At 36.9% G+C, this 23470-nt stretch overlaps 1 protein-coding gene and 1 long non-coding RNA gene across 4 annotated transcripts in view; one reads left to right on the top strand and one right to left on the bottom strand.

Annotated features, from left to right (window-relative positions):
- Positions 1 to 3265, bottom strand: part of LOC116156916 (uncharacterized) — a 127847-nt gene extending 124582 nt beyond the window's left edge. Inside the window, exon 1 of the long non-coding RNA XR_004140870.2 lies at positions 3089 to 3265. This is a non-coding gene — a long non-coding RNA (uncharacterized LOC116156916). The remainder of the gene's footprint in view (positions 1 to 3088) is intronic.
- Positions 3266 to 14747: 11482 nt separating this feature from the next.
- The window catches only part of NEGR1 (neuronal growth regulator 1), a 778258-nt gene continuing 769535 nt past the window's right edge, over positions 14748 to 23470 (top strand). Inside the window, exon 1 of one of the 3 annotated variants that reach the window (XM_064493454.1) lies at positions 14748 to 15443. In XM_064493454.1, coding sequence (XP_064349524.1) covers positions 15268 to 15443 — 176 coding nt within the window. In that variant the 5' untranslated portion in view covers positions 14748 to 15267. The remainder of the gene's footprint in view (positions 15444 to 23470) is intronic. The other 2 variants (XM_010989034.3, XM_010989031.3) reach the window with 2 other exon arrangements.

Raw genomic sequence — 23470 nt, forward strand, 5'->3', positions numbered from 1 at the left:
TTGATAACATGTACCCTTGACATGGTGTGATGAAAATGGCACATTGTCCCTGAAGTCTTTTTATTAAAAACCTATAACTCTAACCATAAAAACAGACATCAGACAAATTCCAACAGAAGAGTATTCTACAAAATATCTAATGAGTACTCTTTAAAACTGGCCAGGTCATCAAAAACAAAGAAAATCTGAGCATTTGTTATAGCTAAGAGGAAACTTACGAGTTGTGACAACTAAAGGTCATAAGGTACCTCAGGTGGGATCCTGGAACAGACAATGGACATTAACTAAAAACTAAGAAAATTTGAATAAAGTATGAATTTTAATGATAACACATCAACAGTGGCTCATTAATTGTAACAAATGTATCCAACTAATGTGAAGTGTTAATATAAGAGAAACTATGTCTCTTCAATTTTTCTGTGAATCTAAAATAGTTATAACAATAGTTTATTCAAAAACAAGATTTATAGTTTTAATGGCTCCAAGAATTCATTAAGAAAGTAAAACAGAAAATTTAGAAATACCTTTGTATATGTGTCTCTATCTGCATCCTCATATGAATGCACACGTATGCGTTTTCCAAAACATGAATCACCAGTGAGCTTATGAATAAACTTCAGCAGAATGAGTAATCAAAGGAATATTAATTAAAAGTTAAGACTATTCATTGATTATCAAACCATAAAAATTTAGATAACCCATAATTCTCTGCTAATTGGAAAATAAAAACAAAAACAATTTTTGAGAATATATACAAAACTTATCATTTAGGCTTGTGTCACTGGACCTCCAGAATCTAATTCTAGTAATTCATTTTAAGAATCCCTTTTAATTTATTTCTGCCTAAAGATTTAGCACTATTTTCTTATTGGCTGTTTTAAAATGGCAAATAATAAAACAAGATAAATGTTCTAATAAAAGGAGATACGTTAAGTAGTTATTGCTACACAAATGCATACAGCTACAGGGTGAACTATTATTCTAGAATTAAACATAATGTTTAAAAGTATATTAGTGACTTTATAAGGTGGCTAAATTAGAATACTTTCATATACCAAAACAGATTTACAAAATGATCTCTGTTTTATAAATTCAAATAAACGTATGCAGCTGCCAGCCTTCAGGATGGCTCTGAGTGATCTTGCCTTCCGATATTCAAGGAGTGCCCTCCCACACTGAATCATAGATGGACCCTACAACCACTTCTATATGACAGAATTACGGTGCTAGTCCATAAAGGCATGCCATCTTGGTCTCCTGGATTGCTTCCTCGGGGAGAATCTCAGGCAGAAGCACATGATATGGGCAGACAGATGATGGTGCTCATGGTAAATGATGGATGGAAATATTTATAAGTTCCCTTTACTTCTATGAAAGATAGAACAGTATATCTAAAGGTTCCTTTTACTTCTGAACGAGGTAATGATGTGCACATGTGTGTTCTGAGAGAACTTTGTTCCACATAGGAAAGGGAGTCACCATTGCAGTAAACTCTCATAAAAGGGACTACTGGACTCCATAGGTCAGCCTAGGTCAAAACTGGGAGAGCTACTAAAGGCACACTGAACAGGCACTGGAGTGGGAACTTGGTCCAACCAGAGTCATTCCCATGGACAGTGATTGTTTATGTTTAGTTCTTCCGTGTATATCAGAGGCTCCTCTGGAAGAGAAACTTAGCCTGTTTTACAGGTGGGAAAATCTGTGCCAAGCAACTAACAAATACAACTGTTTACATGTTATTATATGTGTGTATGTGTGTATGTGCACGTGTGTGTGTGTGTTTGTGTTTGACCATTGTGAAAATAGGTCTTCATCTTGTTTCTAGAAACTTGTAGATTGCTTAGGCATATTACATGTTAAATATTGAAGTGCACACATTCTTTAATTCTTTCAACAAATATTTCTTGAGCGTCTCCTACACATAAGGTCTTACGATAAACTCTAGGGGTATAATAGTAAGACAGAGGCCTAATGGAGCATGGCCTGGTAAGGACTGAATTGTGCCCCCTGCCCCATTCATATGTTGAAGCCCTGACCCCTAGTATGATTGTGTTTGGAGTGGAGACAGGGCTTTTAAAGAAGTGATTGAGGTAAAGTGAGGTCATAACTGTGGGATTCTAATCCAATATGACTGGTGTCATTACAAGAAGAGGAAGAGATAGCAAGGATGCTTGCATACAGAGGAAAAGGCCACAAGAGGACACAGTCAAAAAAGCAGCCATCCATCTGCAAGCCAAGGGGACAGCAAGCCAAAGACAGAGGGCTCAGGAGAAATCAGCCTTCCTAGCCCCTTGATCTTGGATTTCCAACCTCTGTAACAGAAAATACACTTCTGTTGTTTATGCCACCAGACTGTGGTAATGCTATGAAAGTCCTAGCCAACTAAACCATGGTCATGATGGAGAGGCTGGTAAAGAGCAGGGAACCCAGGTCCTGTAGCCTGCATACTGTGTTAAGGATTTGGTTATTGCTCCAAGTAAAATGTGAAGCCATAGAAATAGTGTAAGAAGAGAGGTAACGTGATAGTTTTTGAGTTCATGAAAAATTACTATGAAAGATTAGATTGTAGGTGAGCAAAAAGTACTGTAAGAGACCAGTTAGATGGTTTAGGCAAATGAGATCATCACATTATAGTGAGCAGAGATGAAGATTTTTTCAATTAATTATTGCTGATAAATGGCAAACAGTAGATGAAACTTTAAGTATCTGTTCTATTTGAAAAATTAGGGTTTAAGATAGGCTCAGTCAAAATAACTTTGAGAAATATTTAGATTTAGAATATTAATTTTGAGATATGATAAAGGCCTTAATGATGGAAAATCCAATAATGACAAATTTATTATACTTAACTAAAATAAAGGAAAAGAATAATAGGTTTCAGAACAATGTTAAAACCAAAAAATTTGTTGATTAAATTGCTTTATATCTTAATGCTTTACAATACAGCTATGATTAACAAATATTTTCAAATAAATATAAGTTACTTTTGATTTTAATATGTTGTTTGCTTTCTGGAGTAAAATATATGTAATATACAATTATATCAAATAATAATATAGAAAATGAGTTTATAAAAACAAAAACTTACCATATTTGGAACATAAATCCTCAGTGAATGTTTGTAGTGGGTGTTATACTATGTTTTTTCATGCATTATATCTGTTTTGCCTTAAATCTTCTTGACTTGGCAACTGTATTTAACACCTTTAATCTCTTCTTAAATTTGATAGTGGTAATGGTGTCTCAGGTCACAAGACAATTTGGAGAAATCACTAATCATCTAGAACAAAAAAGTTTTTGAAATAAATACATTTGTGTGGTGGAATCATGACAAATACAAATAGCAAATTACTTGAGAAATAATTATCATAGATATTAATCCATCACTGCTTCCATGCTGCTGCCTCCACTCTGCAATAAATATTGCGTGGAACATTAGAAAATCAGTCATAATGAAATAAAGTTGGTTTCAGTCTTCAAAAGCCATGTGATCCTTCACTGAAAAGTAACACACTCATTATATATGAATAATCCAGATAAATGAGTCATTTGAGAATGCCAAAATTGGATTCTGAGTGGTGATATGAGCAACAGAAAAAACATTCGGAAAAAATTAGCTACTCATACTGTTAAGAAATGTTGCTATTGTCTGGCTACAATCCTTCTCTCCTTTCTTAGGGGAGTCAAGACTAAACACCATTAAGAGTTCCTGATAGCATCTGAATTTGCTTTTTGGGTAATGGAAAATTAGATTACCCATAAATGACAACAGATAAATCTTACCTAATAAATCCAATTAAAACTGACAGATAAGTGTAAGTGTAGCCCCTAGATTATAACTATGGAGACAGAGCATAATTGTATTTGTCCTAAGACCTGATCATTTACCTGCCTCATGTAGAAATTGTGGGAGGTGGGCAAATACCCTTTACACTGCAGACTTGTCTCAGTCATAAAAATATGACTAGAAGAGGAGAGAGAATTAATGTCCAAAAAATGAAAAGGTACATGCTATTATGTACAAAATAAGCTGCAAGGATATATTGTACAATACAGAGAGTAGAATATAGCCAATATTTTATAATAACTATAAATGGTATATAACCTTAAACAATTTAATAAAATTAAAAAGGAAGACAATTCAACAAGAAGACTCTGACTCCACTAGGAAGGGCAACATTAGGATATTGGGTATCCCAGGAGAAGAGAGGGAGAAAGGAGCAGAGAGTTTATTTAGATAAATAATAGCTGAGAACTTCCCAAACCTGGGGAAGGAACTGGATACGTAAGTTCATGAAGTTAGAACTCCTAATTTATCTCAATGTAGAAATATCTGCTTCAAGATACATTATATTAAATTTGTCAAACATCAATGTCATAGAAAGACTTTCAAAGGCAACCAGAAGAAAAAAAAAAAAAAAAAAGAATGGTAACCTACAAAGGCTATTAGCAGATTTCTCCGAGGAAAATCTACAGACAAGTAGAGAGTGAACTGAGATATTCAATATATCGAAAGACAACAATTGTCAGACAAAAATACTCTATCCGGCAAAGATGTCATTCAGAATCTGAATTCAGGAGCAATAAACACTTTCCCAGACAAACAAAATCTAGGAGAGTTCACCAATACTCAACCTGCCTTATAAGAAATGTTGAAAGGAGCTTTTACCTGAAACAAAAAGGCAGAAGTACACAAAACTTTGAATAAGGTGATGAATAGACAACAGAATCAGAACTTTACAACACTATATCAGAATAGGTTGTTACACATCTATTTATAGCATAAAGTTTAAAGGGAAAATGCAGTAAAAATAACTATAGGTATTTCAATGTGTGAGTAATGAACTCACAACATAAAAAAGGAATAGGTTGAGACAATAAAAATGTAAAAGAGAAAGAGGAAAAAGACAGAACCTGTATAGGCAAATGAAAATAAGTTGCTATCAGCAAAAAAGGGCTATTTTATCTATAAGATGTCTTATGGAGAAAGACAGATACTGTATGGTTTCACTCATATGTGCAATATAAACAAAAATTTAAAAAAAAAAACAAACCGAACCAAATAAAAGCAAATATATAGATACAGAGAACAGAGTAGTGGTTACCAGAGGGAAGGGTGGTGGTGAGGGGGACAGCAAAATGCATAAACGGGGTTAACTCTATGATGGACAGAAACTAAATGAGCGTACAGTAGTGTACACAGAAGTCAAATATACTATTGTATACATAAAACATACATGGTTTTAAACCAATTTTAAATAAAACAAGGAAAAAAAACAGAAAGGTAGATTTTGGGAGAAAATATTTGCAAACCATGTATCTGAAACAGGACTCATATATTCACTATATTAAAAAATTTTCAAACTTAACAGTAAGTAAAACAAACAATTTAATTAGAAAATGGGCAAAAGACATGAAGAGACATTTCACTGAAAAATAAGACATTTCACTTGGAAAGATATACAACATTCTTAGTTATTAGGAAAATGCAATTCAAAACCACAATGAATGAAATGTGAAATGAAAATCACAATGAAATGAAATACGAAATGAAAGTCACAATGAATCAAATACCACTATAAACCCAGCAGAAGAGCAAAAATAAAAACTAGTGACAATACACAATGCTGTGAGGGCGTGGAGAAACTGGATCTCTCATACACTACTGTTGGAATGTAAAATGGTACAGCCACTCTGCAATGTAATTTGGAAGTTTCTTTTTAAAAAAATTTAAAGTCATTTACCACATGACCTCACAATCACATTTCTGTTATTTATTCCAGAGAAATGAAAATAAGTCCGCATAAAAGCTTGGACATGATTATGAATAGCAGCTTTATTTGTAATAGCCCCTAACTGGCAACAAATGAAATGTCCTAAAATACGTGAAGTGTTAAACAAATTTTGGTACATACATTCCATGACTACTCAGCACTCAAAGGAAGAAACTAGTGATACAAGAACTAATTTGGATCTATCTCAAGGACATTAAACTGTGTAAATAAAAGTCATCTTCAAAAGGACACATCCTATAGGATTCCATTTATATAACATTCTAAAAATGACAAAATAATAGCAATGGAGAACAAATTAGCGGTAGTTCAAATTCAAGAGGTGACTGAGAGATGGGTGTTGATAAGATAATGGGGTCAATTGAAAGATAAAGCTGATCTCAGTAAACTTGCTGGGCTAGAGAGTGCTATATTTGGGAACACGGTCTTTGGTAACAATGCTTGAGTATTACACTCCATTCATAGGACTTGAACGTCCCTAACAGAAGTGAGTCTGTTAGTTCAAAGTAGCGATGTTTCAGCATTCTGGTTTGTCCCAATGCAAAGCTGATTGCATGCTATTATAATTCTGATAAAGTTTCAAATAGCAAAGTTTTTAAAGGTCTGTGATTAAAACAAACACAGATAACATTATCAGCAACAACAGCAAAAGGCTCTCCTCTATCCTTCATCTAATATGATATAAGAAAAAGAATAGTTTTTCTTAATGTTATATATTTGATTCTAAGCACCAAGATAATTTATAGTTTAAGACTCACTTGAAATTTTGTCACTTTCAAAAGATTGGGGTGAGAAAAAGCAAGAGTACTGGGTAGCCAAGGGATGGTATCTTAAACTGTCTTTAAACTGAGATGAGGAGGGATTACCCATCAACACAGCAGTTAACTGGAAGCAGACTAGTGTGATGATAGATTTTATGTGTCAATATGACTAGGTTATAGTATGCAGATATCTGGTAAAATACTACTCTGGATGTCACTGTGAAGGTGTTCTTTTGATGAGATTAACATTTAAATTAGTAGACTGTGAGTAAAGCAGATTACTTTCCATAATGTGTGTGGAGAGGCCTCATTCAATCATTTGAATGCTTTAAAACAAAACACGCTGCGGTCCCTTGAAGAAGAGGGAATTTCTTCTCTAGAGTGTGTTCAGATACAAGCTGCAGCATCAAATCTTTCCTGGGTCTCTAGCCTGCCTGCCTACACCACAGATTTTGAACTTACCAGTTTCACAATCACATAAGCTAGTTCCTTAAAATAAGTGTCTCTGTCTGTCTCTGTCTCTTTCTGGTTCCCCAAACCCTGCAGGCCAGATTTATACAAGTTGGGGGAAGTTTTCAGCACTGATGTCCAAGAATGCTCATACCATCACTGTCTATAATAGATGAGTAATGTAAAACAAAAATGTCCATCAACAATATAATAGTAAATATATAATTGTATATTTACTTTATGGAATGCTATATAGACTAAAAAAAATGAAGGGACAACAGTTGCAATACAGCACAGGGGAATCTTAAATATGATATTCAGCAAAATAATTCAGACACAAAAAAGTACATATTGGATAACTACATATTATATAATCCATATGGCTTTGTATGAGTACATAAAAGGGAGTCATTGTTTCAGATGGATACAAAATTACGCGGTAAAATGTGAAAAAAAAAAAAGAGGATATGATGATCCTGAAATAACTTTATTGTTGCTTTTGTTGTTTTTATGTTTTATATGCAAAACGAAATGGTAACATATAAAGAAAATGAAGAGAGGATGACCTCATAGTGGTTATCTTTATGGAAGAAAATTGGGACTGTCATTAAGAAAGGGCTACCAAGAGGCTTCGGAGGTGGTGGCAATTTTCTGTTTCTTAATCTGGGTGGAACCAAATAGATGTTAACTTTACTACTTCACTAAGCTATACTTTCATATTTTATGTAGTTTCTGAAAGTCTGTTGTGAAAAGTGTGTTGTCTGTCTGAACAAAAATAAAAAATATCATGGATGTGGGTGACTTTTATAAATTTGGAAAGGTATTTCATATAGTCCTTTAAAGTTATTCCACTTTAAGCCTATCTTGTTTTTTCTAATATTAGGGGAAAAAAACAATGATTTATTTCACTATGAATATCATTATTTAATACAAGAGCAATAAAAATCCTAATAGTTGTCAGAAGTGGCCATGGAATGAAACAGCAATAGCTACTTTTCTTCTGCATAGGACCAGGTCTTCATGCTATGTTTTCTTATCTTTGTTATAAAAAGTGTATTAGTGGTAAAATTCATTTAAATAAAAAATTCCAAGAAAAGTGGAATTCCTATGTTACACAATGAAGTACCTCCCTGCCATATACATGGGTGTGTGTATGTGTATGTGTATATATACATATACAAATATATAAAATTGATCAATTGTAGGAAAATATGATAAAGGGATAAAAGTCTTCATTGAAGTGTTTGAAAAAAACACAAGGTAAGTATGCCATTGACAACAATTAACTCAAAAAAAGATAGACTTAAATGTACAACTATAAAACTTCTAAAAGATAACACAGGAGAAAACCCAGATGAGCTTGGGTCTGGTGATGCCTTTTTAGAGACAACACAAAAGATACAATCCATGAAAAAAATAATTGATAAGCTGGACTTCTTTAAAATTAAAAACTTCTGCTTTGTGAAAGACAATGTCAAGACAATGAGAAGACAAGTCACAGACTGGGAGAAAATATTTGCAAAAGACACATCTGATAAAGGACTGTTATCCAAAACATACAAAGGACTTCAAAAACTCAACAATAAAAAAAAAAAAACCTGATTAAAAATGAGCCAAAGACCTTAACAGATCCTCATCAAAGAAGATATACAGATGGCAAATAAACCTATGAAAAGATACAGCACATCATATATCACCACAGAAGTGTAAATTAAAGTAATAATGAGATACCACTACAGACCTACAAGAGTGGTCAAAATCTGGAACACTGACACACCAAATGCTTTCAAAGACATATAGCAACAAGAAGTTTCATACCCTGCTGGTGGGAATGTATGCACAATGGTACAGCCTTACTGGAAGAAAGCTGGTGTTTTTTCGTAAAACTAAACATACCTTAACTATATGATATAGCATTCTCCTTGGTATTTATCCAGAGGAGTTGAAAATGTATAGCCACACAAAAATCTGCATATAGATGTTTACAGCAGCCTTATTCATAATGCCAAAACTTGGAGACAACCAAGCTGTCCCTTAGTAGAAGAATGGATGAATGGACTGTGGTATATCCAGACAGTGGAATATTATTAAGCACTGAAAATAAATGAGCTATCAAGCCATGACAAGACATGGAGGAATCTTAAATGGATAGTACCAGGTAAAAGAAGCCAATCTGAAAAGGGTACATACTGTATATTTCCAACTATATCACATTTTGGAAAAGCTGAAACTATGGAGACAACAAAAACATTAGAGGTTGCCAGGAGAGAAATGAAAAAGCAGAGCACAAATTTTTATAGTAGTGACAGTACTCCATATGATATTATAATGCTGGCTCCATATCATTAAACTTCTGTCTAAACTCATAAAATGTACAACACCAAGAGTGATCCCTAAGGTAAATTATGGATTTTGGATAACTATGATGTGCCAATGTAGGTTCATCTTTGCTAAATAACTGTCATTCTGAAGAGTGAGGCTGATAAAATGGCAAGCTATGCATGTTTTGGGACAGGGTGTATTAGGGAAATCTTTATACTTTCCTCTCAATTCTTTTGTAATCCTAAAACTGCTCTAAAAAAATAAACTTTTTAAAAATACAATTGACCACTGAACAATGCTAGAGATTAAGGGCACTGATCCTCATGTAGTAGAAATTCTGTGTACTGCTTTATAATCAGTTTTCCTCATCTGCAGTTACATATCCAGAAATTCAACCAACTGTGGTTTGTGTAGTACTATATTACTTATTGGAAAAAATATGCATATAAGTGGACCTGAACAATTCCACCCTGGGTTGCTGAAGGGTCATCTGTATATGAGATAAAAATCTCTACACTCAGAATCAGAACTTTTTAGGAAAAAAATAAAATAAAATACTAGTTTCAGAGTATAAGATTTTACACTCCTGATAGTCCAACAGAAATATTAAATTTGGCGTTTATTTTTAAACAGATGCACTTAAGTTTCCTAAAGTTCTCTGGGAAGTAAGTGAGGAAAAACATTAAATAAGTAATGATACAGGTTATTTATTAGTTTCTCCACAACTCATTCAAATATATAATGATACGTAGTTAAAGTTGTACTCATTACAAGGGAGAAGAAAAAAAATTTCAGCACTTTGAAAATAATTTCCACACACAATTACCACAAGACTTCTCATTCTGGTTTAGGTACTTAGGTGAGAATTTCAAGGCCATTGTGTGGGAATGGTTTGAAGAGATTTGAAAGTATCTCAGCAATACCACTCCATCCCCCACTTCTTATCTCCTTGCTTACCAAAGCTAGTATTTAATAGGTAAGATGATGAACATGATAAATGAATGGATATATGATTTTTACATACAGTGATTCAAAAGGGAAATTACTTTTTTTTAACCTCTCCTTTATTCAGTACCATTTCCTGAGTGCATATGCTGTAGTTGTCACTATGCAGCAAATAAAAAATATTTAAGTTAGTTCTTGCCCAAAAGTAGCTCATCATCTATTTACACTTTTACTTAAACAACCACAAAAAGACAATTTCTTTTAAAACATGAGAACTATCCGTTCAACTCTGACTTAAATAATAGAGCTCCAATGGAAACATCATGGAAAGATATTTATAGTCAGCCATTAATTACATCCTTGCTAACCTAGGCCACTCAGTCACACAGCAGGTAAATGTAGCGACCAAACTCATGAGGAGGAACTACTTTCGTAGCTATAGAATTCAAGTAAAATACTTCTATTTTGACCACAGTCTGCATTATTATTTTGCTTGAAAAGCACAAGATGGTATATATTTTTAGAAATGTAACCTGTAATGGGATGGTTGTCAACCTGGGGTAATTTCTGCTGCTCCCCCCAACCCCTGTCTACACAGCATTTAGCAATGTGTAAAGAAATGTTGGTTATCACAACTACTGGCATCTACTGGTGCTACTGGTATCTAATGAGTAGAGGCCCGGGATGCTGCTAAACATTTCCCAATGCACAGGGCAGCCTCCACAACAAAGAGTTACCTGGCCCCGAATATTAAGTGTCTTGGTTGTAAATATATATATACATATATACATATATACATACACACACACACACACACACACGTATATCTGAATCACTTTGCTGTACACTTGCAACTAACACAATATTATAAATCAACTACACTTCAAAAATAAAAGTGCCTACGTTGAGAAATCTTTCTATAAAGAAAGATTTTCCCACCCCCAACAAATTTCCTGAGTTTTGTAGTTCTCACACTGACTTGCAAATCACCACTATAGGTCAGCTTAAGTTGGCAAGGTGCTCCAAGCTTAAACCAGCTTAATTCAAATAGAGACTCAATTATGGCCCAAGTTACAGAGCTATTATTCATATGTCCTGTTTAAAAGGGCTCCCTGACCTACTCTTTCAGGAATTACAAAGTGTTCTCATTAGCTCTGATTAGGTTCTGGGACCTGTCTTGCCTAAAATTTCTCATGCCTAGACAGTAATAGCATGAAAGATGTATCTGGGTTTACTCACTATCAGAAAACCAGTGTTAATTTATATTCTAATTTTTCCATAATAACAATCTTATTTATACGGTCGGTTAAAAATCAAGCTTATTAAACCAAAGAAGTGTAAGAAGATTCCTTATAACATTACCCTTCCAAGATACCTGAGGTCAGAGGGCATGAAAAACAGGTATGTAAACCCAATCTAGAGAATGCCATAATCAGTTGTCACAGGTTACACATCTCTCCTTCCATACTGCTCATTACGTTTCTTTGAATATTAAAAGTTGAGCTTCGAAAACAAAGTAAGGGTACAAAGTACAGGTAGTAACTGTAATGCATTCGTAAGTCAATTCCTAAAAACCGAGGCGTATCCTCCCACAGCCACCCCAACCCTCACTAACTGCAAAGTTCAAACAATGCTGTTACCTATTCTTGACATTAAACAACAACAAAGAAGTCTACAAAGGAACTATGAGCTATCTAAGCTGAGAGGTTTTCTTTCTTTCATTTCATTGTTGCTTTTGTTTTCTCTCAGAAGCCAAGATTGTCAGGATTTAAGTCTCTTCATGAAAGACATCTAGGACCTCAAAAGCAGATACTGGAAACCTTGTAAAATCCTCTCAGCTATATGCCCATGGAAAGGTTGAGGGAAAAGGAAAGTAATAAAAGCTTTTAAAAACATTTCCTCCCTAAGTTAGAAGGACAGAAAAAGTACATGCATTAAGCAAGGCTGCCCCACTCGGCATTCTTGCATTCACTTTAAGCAACAGTGATGCACATGTAAATAAATAACATTTCCAGTAGTCTATATGCATCTATAAACTAGGTTTAGTTATTCCTTCCTTTGGATGAATTTTGTGATAGTTAAGGGCTTTGTGATCAGTGAATAGAAGTTGAGATAAAAATTATAAATAAAGAAAATAAACTCTTTGCCTTTAAATAGAAGTGGTTCCAGTTTCCCTTCACAAGCCTGAAGTGTTGTTGTACATATTAAAACTGCTGCATAGCTCCATCTCTGGTCACAGAAACTCCTTCTTTCCCCCTCCTCACTGAAGATGTCAGATCTCAGGGAAACAGCAGTTACAAAAGGATGCTTTTCATAGCCTGTACTAGAAAACGCTGGCACCCCAACCCTGCATAAAATACCACTAAACTGAGTCACAATGCCCGAAGCTGTGCCTTCTGCTTCTCTTCTGCTAAATAATACTGTGAAGTTTTGCCCATGTACAGGACATGTCGACTCGTCTAATACCCCGTTTGCCCTAGATAATTTTAAGCTTTATCCATCAGTGTACCACGCGAGAGAGAAAACCGCAGTTAACGAGATGACAGTGTTACCTAGGTATTTGGCATTAATATTAGCAATAGTCTGTCATTTGACAATTATTTCCCTAGCATACCAGACGGTAAAGAAAACGTTTTCATTCATCCGCAAATGACTAACATTTTATTGATGTTTCAAAATGCGCTTGAATACTATTGCACTCTCAGTTTCCGAGACGGATTTGAGAGTTAAGCTTGAATACTAACATCAGTAACTCCTGCTGCAAATGTCTCGGTTAATTGTCGGGCCTTGGGTGCCACTTCAAGGGAGGTGATGCTGGTTAGGGGCTCTTCGAACAGTCAGTCTGGGTGGTCACAGGTGATGGGAACCCTCCCCTCTCCCCATATATCCTCATGCACTGCGATAAAAATCACTCCCAGCACCGCTACCGCCAAGCAAAACGACTCCCTGCCTGCCTCGTAAAGAGCTCAGTCTAGGGAGGCAGCCGGATGCTGACCCCTGCAGAGATTACTGCTTCTGTGCGCTTTGCCCAAGGACCCTGCTAGTATTATGGAAAACGAGTTGGGGATGTGCGAGGTTTTTGCTTTATATATTTCCTCTAAGGGAAGAAGGACTGGGGTCAGGCGCAGAAAATCTTCAAAGACTGCTTAAGGGGGACAGAGTGGGTGAAGGGGAGGGGTGAGCATGTTTTTTAATCACTTGTTTCTCTCCTTCACTTCCCCGCTTTGCTTCCCAAACTCCTCACTGAACAAGATTGATTGGCGTAACTGCTATTGACTCCCAGCCTCGCTTCTCGCATTGATCTGCAAATGTCCTGGAGTAGCTAAATGACTGAATCTGGAAAGGAGTTCCAGAGGAGAAGGGGCAGAGAAGGGTAGGGGTTGGTCCCATGCCCAGCAGTCCTGGGCCAGGACAGCGGCTCGCGGCAGCGGGGCGAGAGGCTCCGGGGCTGCGGTGTAGGAAGAGAGCGTAGCCGCTCGGCGCCGCGGAAAAGGAAGCCTGTCTAACAGGGTTTGGAGGCTGTTAAAAATATGTATATAAACCTGTGACTCGTTAAACACGATAACTTTCCCCTGTCTAGATTCGAACGCACTGATCATTCCGCCTGATAGGCTCAAACGGGTTAAACTCCCTCTTACATAACAGGGCTGCCTGGCTGTACACAATTAAAACACTTGATTGCAGTCTCTTCCCGACTCCATCCCAGCATGACCCGCCCTGTTTCTCCCAGCACGCCTGCGTGCCGCGCGCGCACCACTCCCGCGCAGCCCCTGGCGCGCGCTTACTACACGCTTACACTCACGTCCACGCACTCTCCACTTTGACCGTGCCTCACACACACGCACTCGCACACAATTTAGTGTCAACTCGCGCCGGGTGGGGGGCTGAGGGAGCCCGCCCTCCAGTCCTTAGCTACTGACCCAATAGGCAGGCCAGCTGCTCTACCGCAAGGCCTCGCATGCACCCCCTCAGGTCCCCTCAGAAAGCAGCACCCCCGCCACCGTCCCTACCTATTGCCGAAAGAGGTAACGAGTGAACTAGTTGGCCGCTTGTTAACTGTAGCGTGGTCGCCCAGGCGAGACTGGAAAGGATTAAAATAAAATAAACAACAAAACCTCGCAGTCCCTGGCGTCATGATGGCGCCGACCACAACTTGGAGGACTTAAAAGTTACGGTGCCTCAAGAGGTAAAGCGAAGCGCCCCTCTGCTCTCTTCACCTCAGTCCCGTCACGGAGACTTTTCTAGCAAAACACCACTCTGGTGCATGACAGCAAGGGAAGCGTTCTGTCTCCGAAGCACCTCTCTTCCCCTCTCAGTCTGCATAACTGTGATATACCTCTTCCTTATATGTGTATATATATATACACATATATATACACATTTTTTTCCCGTTTTCTTTCTTTTCTTTCCACAGCACCCCCTCTTCACGTTCCCCCCTCCCTGCTGCATCCCTAGTCCCCGGGCGGGGTTGCTAAGGAAACGGCCGCTTGGCAACGCGCGTGAGCCCAGGGGCCGCCGACCGCCGCTGCGCCCCGCGCTGCTTCTGCCGCTGCTGCTGCCGCGATTGCAGCCGCCGCCGTTGCCGCTCGCCCTGCCTCCGCCGCCGCCGTGCCTCCTCCCTCACTCGCCGGCGCGCTCGCCTCCTCGTTAGATAGTGTGCGAGCCGCCCGAGAATCAGACACACTCCGGACTCGGCCAAAAGCAACCGAGAGGAGGTGTAGTGTGGTGCCAGGGGGTGGGAGGGGAGGGAGGGAGGGAAAACAAGAAGGAGGAGGAGGGGAGGCAAGAAAGAGAGAAACAACACCGAACAACTAGAAGGGGAAAAAAAAGAAAGAAAAGAAACCCACCCGCCCACCAAAAAAATTTTTTTGAGAGAAAAAAAAAAAAAGAAGAAAAATCCTGTGGCGCGCCGCCTGGTTCCCGGGAAGACTCGCCAGCACCAGGGGGTGGGGGAGTGTGAGCTGAAAGCTACTGGAGAGTGAGCAGCCCTAGCAGGGATGGACATGATGCTGTTGGTGCAGGGTGCTTGTTGCTCGAACCAGTGGCTGGCGGCGGTGCTCCTCAGCCTGTGCTGCCTGCTACCCTCCTGCCTCCCGGCTGGACAGAGTGTGGACTTCCCCTGGGCGGCTGTGGACAACATGATGGTCAGAAAAGGGGACACGGCGGTGCTTAGGTAGGAAGAACGGCGTGCTTTTCGTACTTGTCTCCGTCTGTCTTTCTGTCTCTCCACCTTTCTTGTCTTCTTTTAAACCGAGTAATGCTGTTGGTGGTGGTCACTATTGAAAGACCGCGGTCTCGGGATATCCAGGTACCGATTCTGCCCGGAGCCCTGGCCCCTTTACCCTGGGGCAGGTAGCACACCGGACTCAGGGTGCTGAAGCACTTTGCCAGAACGCCAAGTAGCCTGGGATGAGTGAAGTATGAGGTTTAGGAGGGGCACATGCCCCTTGGAAACTCAATTCACAAGGTCTCCGGTTTACTGTCAGGGGGTACTCTTGGAGAGTCTGACAAGTTTATCAGGTTTGTTTCTATTTACTCCAGGCGGAGTGACTTTTTCCAACGCTGGCTCCCTGCTCCCATTTATTTTCCCTCTCCCTTGGACACTTATGCTCAATTTCTCCCTTTGCAGTTTTCTTTTCTTTCCTCTTACCGCTTTCTCCCTTTTCTTTTTTTCTCCCTTCATTTTCCCCCCTCCACTTTCCCCCTCCTTCTTACTCTTTTCCTTCCATTGCCTCTTTTCATACCTATTCTATTTTCTATTTTCCCTCCCTTTTCTATTTTCTCCTCCTGTTCTCTCCTCTTTATCTCCACCACTCTACTTTCTGATCATCTGATTTAACCCACTTTCCTCCATTCTTTACCTTTCTCCATTCCCCATTTTTCCTCTTTATTAATGTCCCTATTCTGTGATTTATCTCTCTCTCTTTAACTCTCATTTCTCATCTCTTTCCCCATATCCCTTCCCATCCATGTCACACACACGTTATGTTCCCTATAACCCCTTCCAGGACTGTTTCCTCACCCTCACAAATCTCTTTTTCTTAAACACACTCCCTCACCTACACTGTTTCGCATCCTCACACATGCTGGCACTTCCGTGCTCTAACAACCACTCTCACATTCAGATTCTCTTTTACTGTTTAAAAGGCACATACTCCTTCACTGTTCCACATGCTATCACTCACACATGTGTCCACACAGTCTCTCTCCTCTTTTCCTTTCTCTCTTTCTCTATCCCTTCGTCCTTCCCTCTTTCCTCCCTTTTTCTATCTTAAGTTTTGCTTCTTTTTCTCACTCATCCTTCCTCCCTTCTTTTCCCTAAGCTTGAGCATTGAAATGTTTTATCATTAATGAACATCCATAGCCTAATTTTACCTGTAAGCAACACTGCAGGGTGAGCTTCTGGAAACATTTTCTCCTGTGAAAATATAAATTGATGATCAACAGTGCTTAGATCTAAACAAGGCTAAACACCCTTATTCTTTCAGTGCCCATTGCCCTCCCTTCTCCCCGTGACACCCTCACCTAACGTACATCTCAAATCTCCCTGAAAGATCTTCTTTCTCTCCACTGGGTGGTAGTTGGCTTATAAGTGTAGATTGCACAAAATCGGTATACATGGCATGTCTAAGGTGAAAGAGAGTGGGATATGTTTTCATTTGAAACATACAATATATTTCAAGCTGAATGATCTGGAATCTGGGTGTGGTATATGATTTACACCTCCTGAAACATGCTTATAAGTCCAAATTCATGGGGAATACTATTACAGTTTCTAATATACACTAACAACATGCTTTTATAATATATGCTATCTACTGTAAACACAAAATGCCACTGATGTATACAAAAGTAAATAATTTGTTATAATTTAGTAAAGCATCTTTTCATTGTTGGTAAAAGCAGTGAACTTTTGGTCACACAGGATGTAAATTAACCCTTATTCATGTTCTTTGCATTAGTTTGTTTTGGAAGTTTAAACAACAGTGGTGAGGACAAGAAGCAGTATCTTTAGAGGCTGCAAACACGTATCATAGGAGCTGCAATCTATATGTTTGTAGTCGCATATTGCTTCTTTGTAATGAGCAGTAACATTTTCAATATAAAGGACTTGAAAGACTACTTGTCTTTCAATGATATATCTTAGGCATTTTGTTTCTAATGAGCAATCTGATAAACACTATGGCTTATTAAAACAGCTGGACCCACGATCTGCTTCTAGGAGACCTATATTTTAGTTCACTCATTGCTTCCAATAGTGAAGCTTCTCTAACTAGTGGCAACACTACCTTTCCAGTGTTTTTGGTTTGGTGCAGTCCTTGTTTACTTGCGTGCACTGTATCTCATCCCTTTGTATGCTATATCCTGAGCTTTCTAGTATCTTAGTTTAGGGAACTTTTGACTTTTAAACTTTTAAAGAATAGAATCTCTGTCTTTTCTGAATGATGTTTCTAACCAATTAGAGGGTTTTTTTTTTTTTTTTTTTAAATAAGCAGAATCTTTACTTGTTGTCTGAAACATCTGATCTGCATTACTTTTTACCCAAAGTAATTTGCTTACAGTAATTCTAGAATTCTCTTGGGAGTACCCCAGTTTTGATCTTTTTATATTGTCCATAGGTTTTAAACACTTTTAACATATATATTCATGAGAAATCTCTCTGTTTAAAACAATGGTAAATTTTGTCAGTTATTTTTCTTGACTCTTCTGGTACTTGCTCTGTTCATAGACCAGTACAGACAGAGCTTAAAGACGAAGTAAGTGAAAGGTGACATGTTTTTCATCGGAAGTAATGTCACAGAGTTATATTTTATGTTTTCACTTTGGATACTTGGAATTGTATTTGATGTCATTTTCTAATTCATTAGAAAACAATTGTCCCTCAAACACATATGCCCTCAGACCAAAGTACAGAAACCTAATGCTTGAGAGAACACTTCACTGAATTACATGATACCATTTATTAAGCTTTACACATTATGCTCTATTTTTAATGTAATACACATTTCTCAAAATGTCTCTAATAAAAAGCGAATAGTGGCATAACAGTTATCAAATAACTTTAAGTGCTAAAGGCCTGAAAGTGCAAACATGTCAGTCAGTGACTCTGTTGCTTGTGGTTACATTAATGAAACAGAAGTTTAAAGGGCAAATGATACATTTATATCTCCTAAATGCCAGAATGTCTGATTTAGAGAAAAGAACCAAGAAAAGCAAAACTTTCAGTAAGTGGTGTTATCATGCAGAAGGGAATTCACTCTGCGATCTACTAAATATAATGTCATTTCGTAAATCAACTTCTCTGTTTAGCTCAAATAGAGGACTTATAATGAAATTCCATTTAATAATTTCAACATTCTTATCATTTTAACTTTGCCTTTTAAGGTTAGTGAAGCAATACATTAAATGTCAAAATGTCCCTTACTTCTAATAATGATATTCACTGATACATCGCTGAAGGGTTCACTTGAGCTATTTGGACATTCTTGATAAAGTCTTTAATGATACATCTATTCAATGTAGTAACATTTGATACTTCCCTTACTTAAACTTTGAATAAATGCACGGATATCTAGAGTACATTGTAATTTGCTACAAATACAAATTATTGTTCTCATTAACTTATTAGATACTAGATTGCTACCACATTTAATACTTATTGGTATTTTATGCTTAACGGAACTTGTTAATCTGTATATGGAGAAATTAACTTTTTCTCTAGTTTTAAAATTTCATTTTGTAATACTTGGAAGATCTGAGTTAATGTTTCATGAGGTTACATAGCAAAGAATAGGAGATGCTGGAACCATATCAGTCATGCTTTAGGACCCAGTGTTTCTAGACCTGGAAAATCAAAGAGAGCATAACTCTGCTCTGGTTCAATACATAAATTTCAGATGACTTTAAAAAATAATTTTTCAGTTACTTTAATGTGAATGAGGTGCTTTATCCTTATCCTATTAACAAATATGTTAACATATACAAATGTTTAATGTTCTTTGGAAAAAATACACGGAGTATCCTCATTTATATCCTCCCAGTGCCTGAGCATTTTTAAAAAGACATGTCATTTTCAAGGTAATTCTTTCAATCTGTTTCTTCTTCAACTCTTCTATGAATTTTGTACATTTTAAACTGCCTCTTTGGTACGAATTCAAAATATCCTATTCTCTGCTTGTCATGCTTTAATCAAAGGAAGGAAGAGAGATTCTTTTCTTAAATGTGGTATCTTCTTTTACCTTAGCAAAGTTGAACATAACTTTGTCATTTTCATGCAGCAGATTTGAATGGAAATTACATGAGATCCTAATAATGATATTATAATATGGAGGAAGGCTTTTGCTATAAGCACAGAACACAGAACTTATTTACCCAGAAGAGATTTCCATTGAAAGCCACAAAACTTTCACAAGTAGATTTATAAATGGATATGACAGATATTTATTACTTTTCAGCCTATTTCTCCAATACGTTTGGCTTTTGATTAGACTGCATTAATTATTTTGGTTTGAAATGCATGCTATTGGATATAAGAAAGTAAATGATATATGTATGAGAATGCGAAACTACCAATAGCAATAGAAATCGATTTACTATACTTTTGGAATATCATTGAAGAGTCTCTTCAGTGAGTCTTTTCAGGCTCATCTGTTGAGTCATTCCATTTATTGATGCATCACAACTTTCAAATATACTGTTCAACTGTGTAGGCACTTTCAATTTAGAACATTAAGGCATTACTTAAAAACTGGTATGCTTATTAAATTGTCTCATTGAACAAATATTTTAAAAAGTCTGAGTTTTTCCTCTTTTAAAAAAAAGAAGGGATAATAGACTGTCATACTGAGTCAGTTTGGAAAAAAAACATGTTCTAGATTATGGAATAAAATGCTACAAGTGTACTTGTAGTGGTTTGCAGAATTGTTTTATTAGCTTGACACATTACTTGGTATATTAATATACAATCATTTATTATATTAAAAAACAGCATAGTATTTTAAAATTTTCTATGTAAGGTTATATTTGTCCACTCTTTTTAGCTCAAAGGGCCTATAAGCCCATATGGTTGTATAAACCTTTGAACACAAGCATGTTAATTAACTCCTTATTTAGATAGATTGGATTTACAATTAAATAGATTCATGAAATAAGTTCATTCTGCAATACTTGACTTTTGAAAAGTTTGGAGAAATGTTCATATCCTGTACATGACAGTTCTGGGCCTGATTGACCAGATCCAACCTTCGTCCTTCTGCTCTGCTGTGCTATTGGAGGTAGACAGAGGAGCTAATCCCCAAGCTGCATTTACCAGTTGGCCATGTCAGCTGTCTTCAGGCGGTGGTTGACCAATGGAAGGTAGTTTTGAGAGAAGGGAGGACACAGTGAGTGAGAGGCCAAGCTGTTCCTCCCCTTCTTCATTGCTTTGGGCAAAGTTCAGCAGTACCTGCATCTCCCACTGGAACCTCTTTATTTCATCTTCTTCTGTGAGGTGACTGGCTCTTGGTCTCCTGTATGCTCCCTTACCATTTGTGCTTCAGCCCGAAGAGTAGCAGTGGCTTCTGCAGTTCTACCTGCAGGGTTGTCTTACTGTCACCTGTTCTGCTTCTCAGCTTTTCCATCGGCTTTGTAGTCACTACTGTGCATTAAATTCCTCCAGAATTGCTTACGTTTTGCTGGTAGAATTCCAATTGATACATAGTGAAAAGTAATGGTGTCAGTGATTTTAATTATATTTGATTGAATGACTACTTTGTTCATGGCAACATTCTTGTTGCTTCCTAGCACTGGGTTTAATAGTTGCTTAAGGAAACAGGTATAGAAGTTAAACCATAACAACACTAGGGCATGTTGCAAAGAAGAAAGACGGCTATTTGGGGTATTGTCCACACTCAGATTATCGGGAGCACAATAAACCAATGGCATAAATATTTAATTAATATGTGATTGAATACATAATTTCAGTAGAAAAATATAAAGATGCTATGTGTGGGAAAATAGAGATGTTGATGAGTATAAATTGGTAAGAATCAATAGTTCTGTATCTTTAAAAAAATTTTTTTTTGACTGAGCAAGAGAACCAGGGCTAAACTCTGCTTGTGGATATGTGATCAAAAATGCTGAGATAATTCCTACAGTGTTGACTATTGGAATCAATAGGAATTAAAGGCCTTTCTTTCATGAAGCTTAATACCTGAAGAGCAAATCAAAGTTTCAAGTTTCTTATGAAGTATATGAACAAAGCACACGACCACTGTAGAAATTAGTCTTTCAAGCCATTTGACACCTGTGTTTGGAAATCACATGACTCTTCTACCATATGCTGTTTGAAATGACTTATACCCTAAGACATTATAGTCATCACATCACTAACATGGAAGCATTATTAATGTGTATTGTTTGTTTTTACTCTTCCACTTACCTGAGTATTAAATGAGGTGGTGACCTTCCCCTTAAATTCTTCAAAATACTTTCTGAAAGACACTTATGTTGATGTCTGGCTCCAGTATAAACAGGCGGTCACCATAAAGTCACCTTTTGGTGCATTTCTCCACACTTTTGCAGGAAAGATGTTAATTTAAAAGCATCATTAATGCAGAGACCCTCTCTCAAGGATGCTTCAGAAAGGATTTCTGACTTTGGAAGGAAGTTGGACATAACTGATTTCTGCAGTTCTGTTCTTCTCAAAGTTTTCTCAATCCGTTATAGATTGTTATGGACACTTTCTATGTATAAGGGAGACTAAAATTTATTGCCCTGTTTTTCCCTAGAGCATTGTTACTACCTTCCTTTTGGCTTTTATAGAGGAAATTTTAGATTGGATCACATTTTTTTCCCCCAGGCATTTTACGTATTTCAAATTCACTAATGGAAACAAGCTTCCCATACTACCTGAGAGTAGAATCTAGGATTTTTCTACATGGGCATAGTCAGTAACAAATTGGATATTAGTCTACTGTATCTAGAAATGTGGGATAATTTACAAGATATTAAAGAAATTCAATAATAACAAAAAGTGTTCATCTATCTCTAGGGCCTTAATGTAGAACCTTGCATTTATCAGGTCAACATCCTGATGCAATAACCATATTTTTTTTGAGGATTGAAAATGTTTTTTTAATATACAGTGATACATAGGGAAAAGATATCCCACACACGCATACTCAAACACACACAGGAAATTCTGCATAGCAAAGTTTTCCAGTATCAATTGGTTAAATTTTCTCAAGGAAGTTAATATTATCAAAATGCCTTTTTGTTTCTTTTTGAGGGAAACATGCAGAGTGTAATAAAAGCAAAATTGCAAAATAAATGAGGGGAATAGAGGGATGATTTCATCTTTGCATAGATTTTGTTCACATTCATTAATTTTAAAATAATGAATTTTTAGAGGGATAGGTGAAGGATTAAATGTATTTGTTCTTTAGTTTATTAATTGTTTAACACTTTAATAGTTGTAATATCTTTAATACTGTTATGGATCTTCCTGCTTATAGTGATTAAGTACTTTTTATTGAATCTATACATCAATAGTCTCTGCCTTAAGTAACTCCTGCAGAAGCCCTAGGAGGTTAAGACCCACACATTGGAATCATTCAAGGTCTTTAAATTGCAGGACACAATCTACTAGAGGGTTTTGAAGAAAATGTATTGGATACTGAAGGTATTTTTTTTAATAAAATATATTAAAATAGGGTAGAAAGCACTGTTTGTAATAAAAATAAGTATTATTTGATTAAACTTTTATTTTGTGTGTTTGTGTATGTGCTGTGTCAAGATTTTAGATGTATTTCTTACTGTGGATTTCAGCAGGAAAAGTTTGAAGTGCAATGATATGGTTGTAAGATTTTGAGATGTAGTTATAATTTTAAAAAGATCTAAGATTTTAAATTATATAGGAAGGCTTTTTACTCTTTGCAATTTTAATCAGCAGATAACAGGAATGGTTCAAAACAGCAAAATGTCTATTGTAACCTTCTTTCTATTTCTACCTAAACTCATTGAGCCTCCTCTTCCTTTCTCCTAAGGTTTCAATTAAATAAAATCGATAAACATACAGAGGTAGAGAGAATTGGCTATTTGCTTTGAATGAATAACTCTCAATTGTGACAAGTAGCTACACTCCCCAAACCAGAGAGTAACTTTTGTATCATTCTGACTATCTCCCAGAGGTAGGTCAACAGTACTTTATAAACCACAGGG

The sequence above is a fragment of the Camelus dromedarius genome, chromosome 14 (assembly GCF_036321535.1).
Source record: "Camelus dromedarius isolate mCamDro1 chromosome 14, mCamDro1.pat, whole genome shotgun sequence".
Taxonomy (NCBI): Eukaryota; Metazoa; Chordata; class Mammalia; order Artiodactyla; family Camelidae; genus Camelus; species Camelus dromedarius.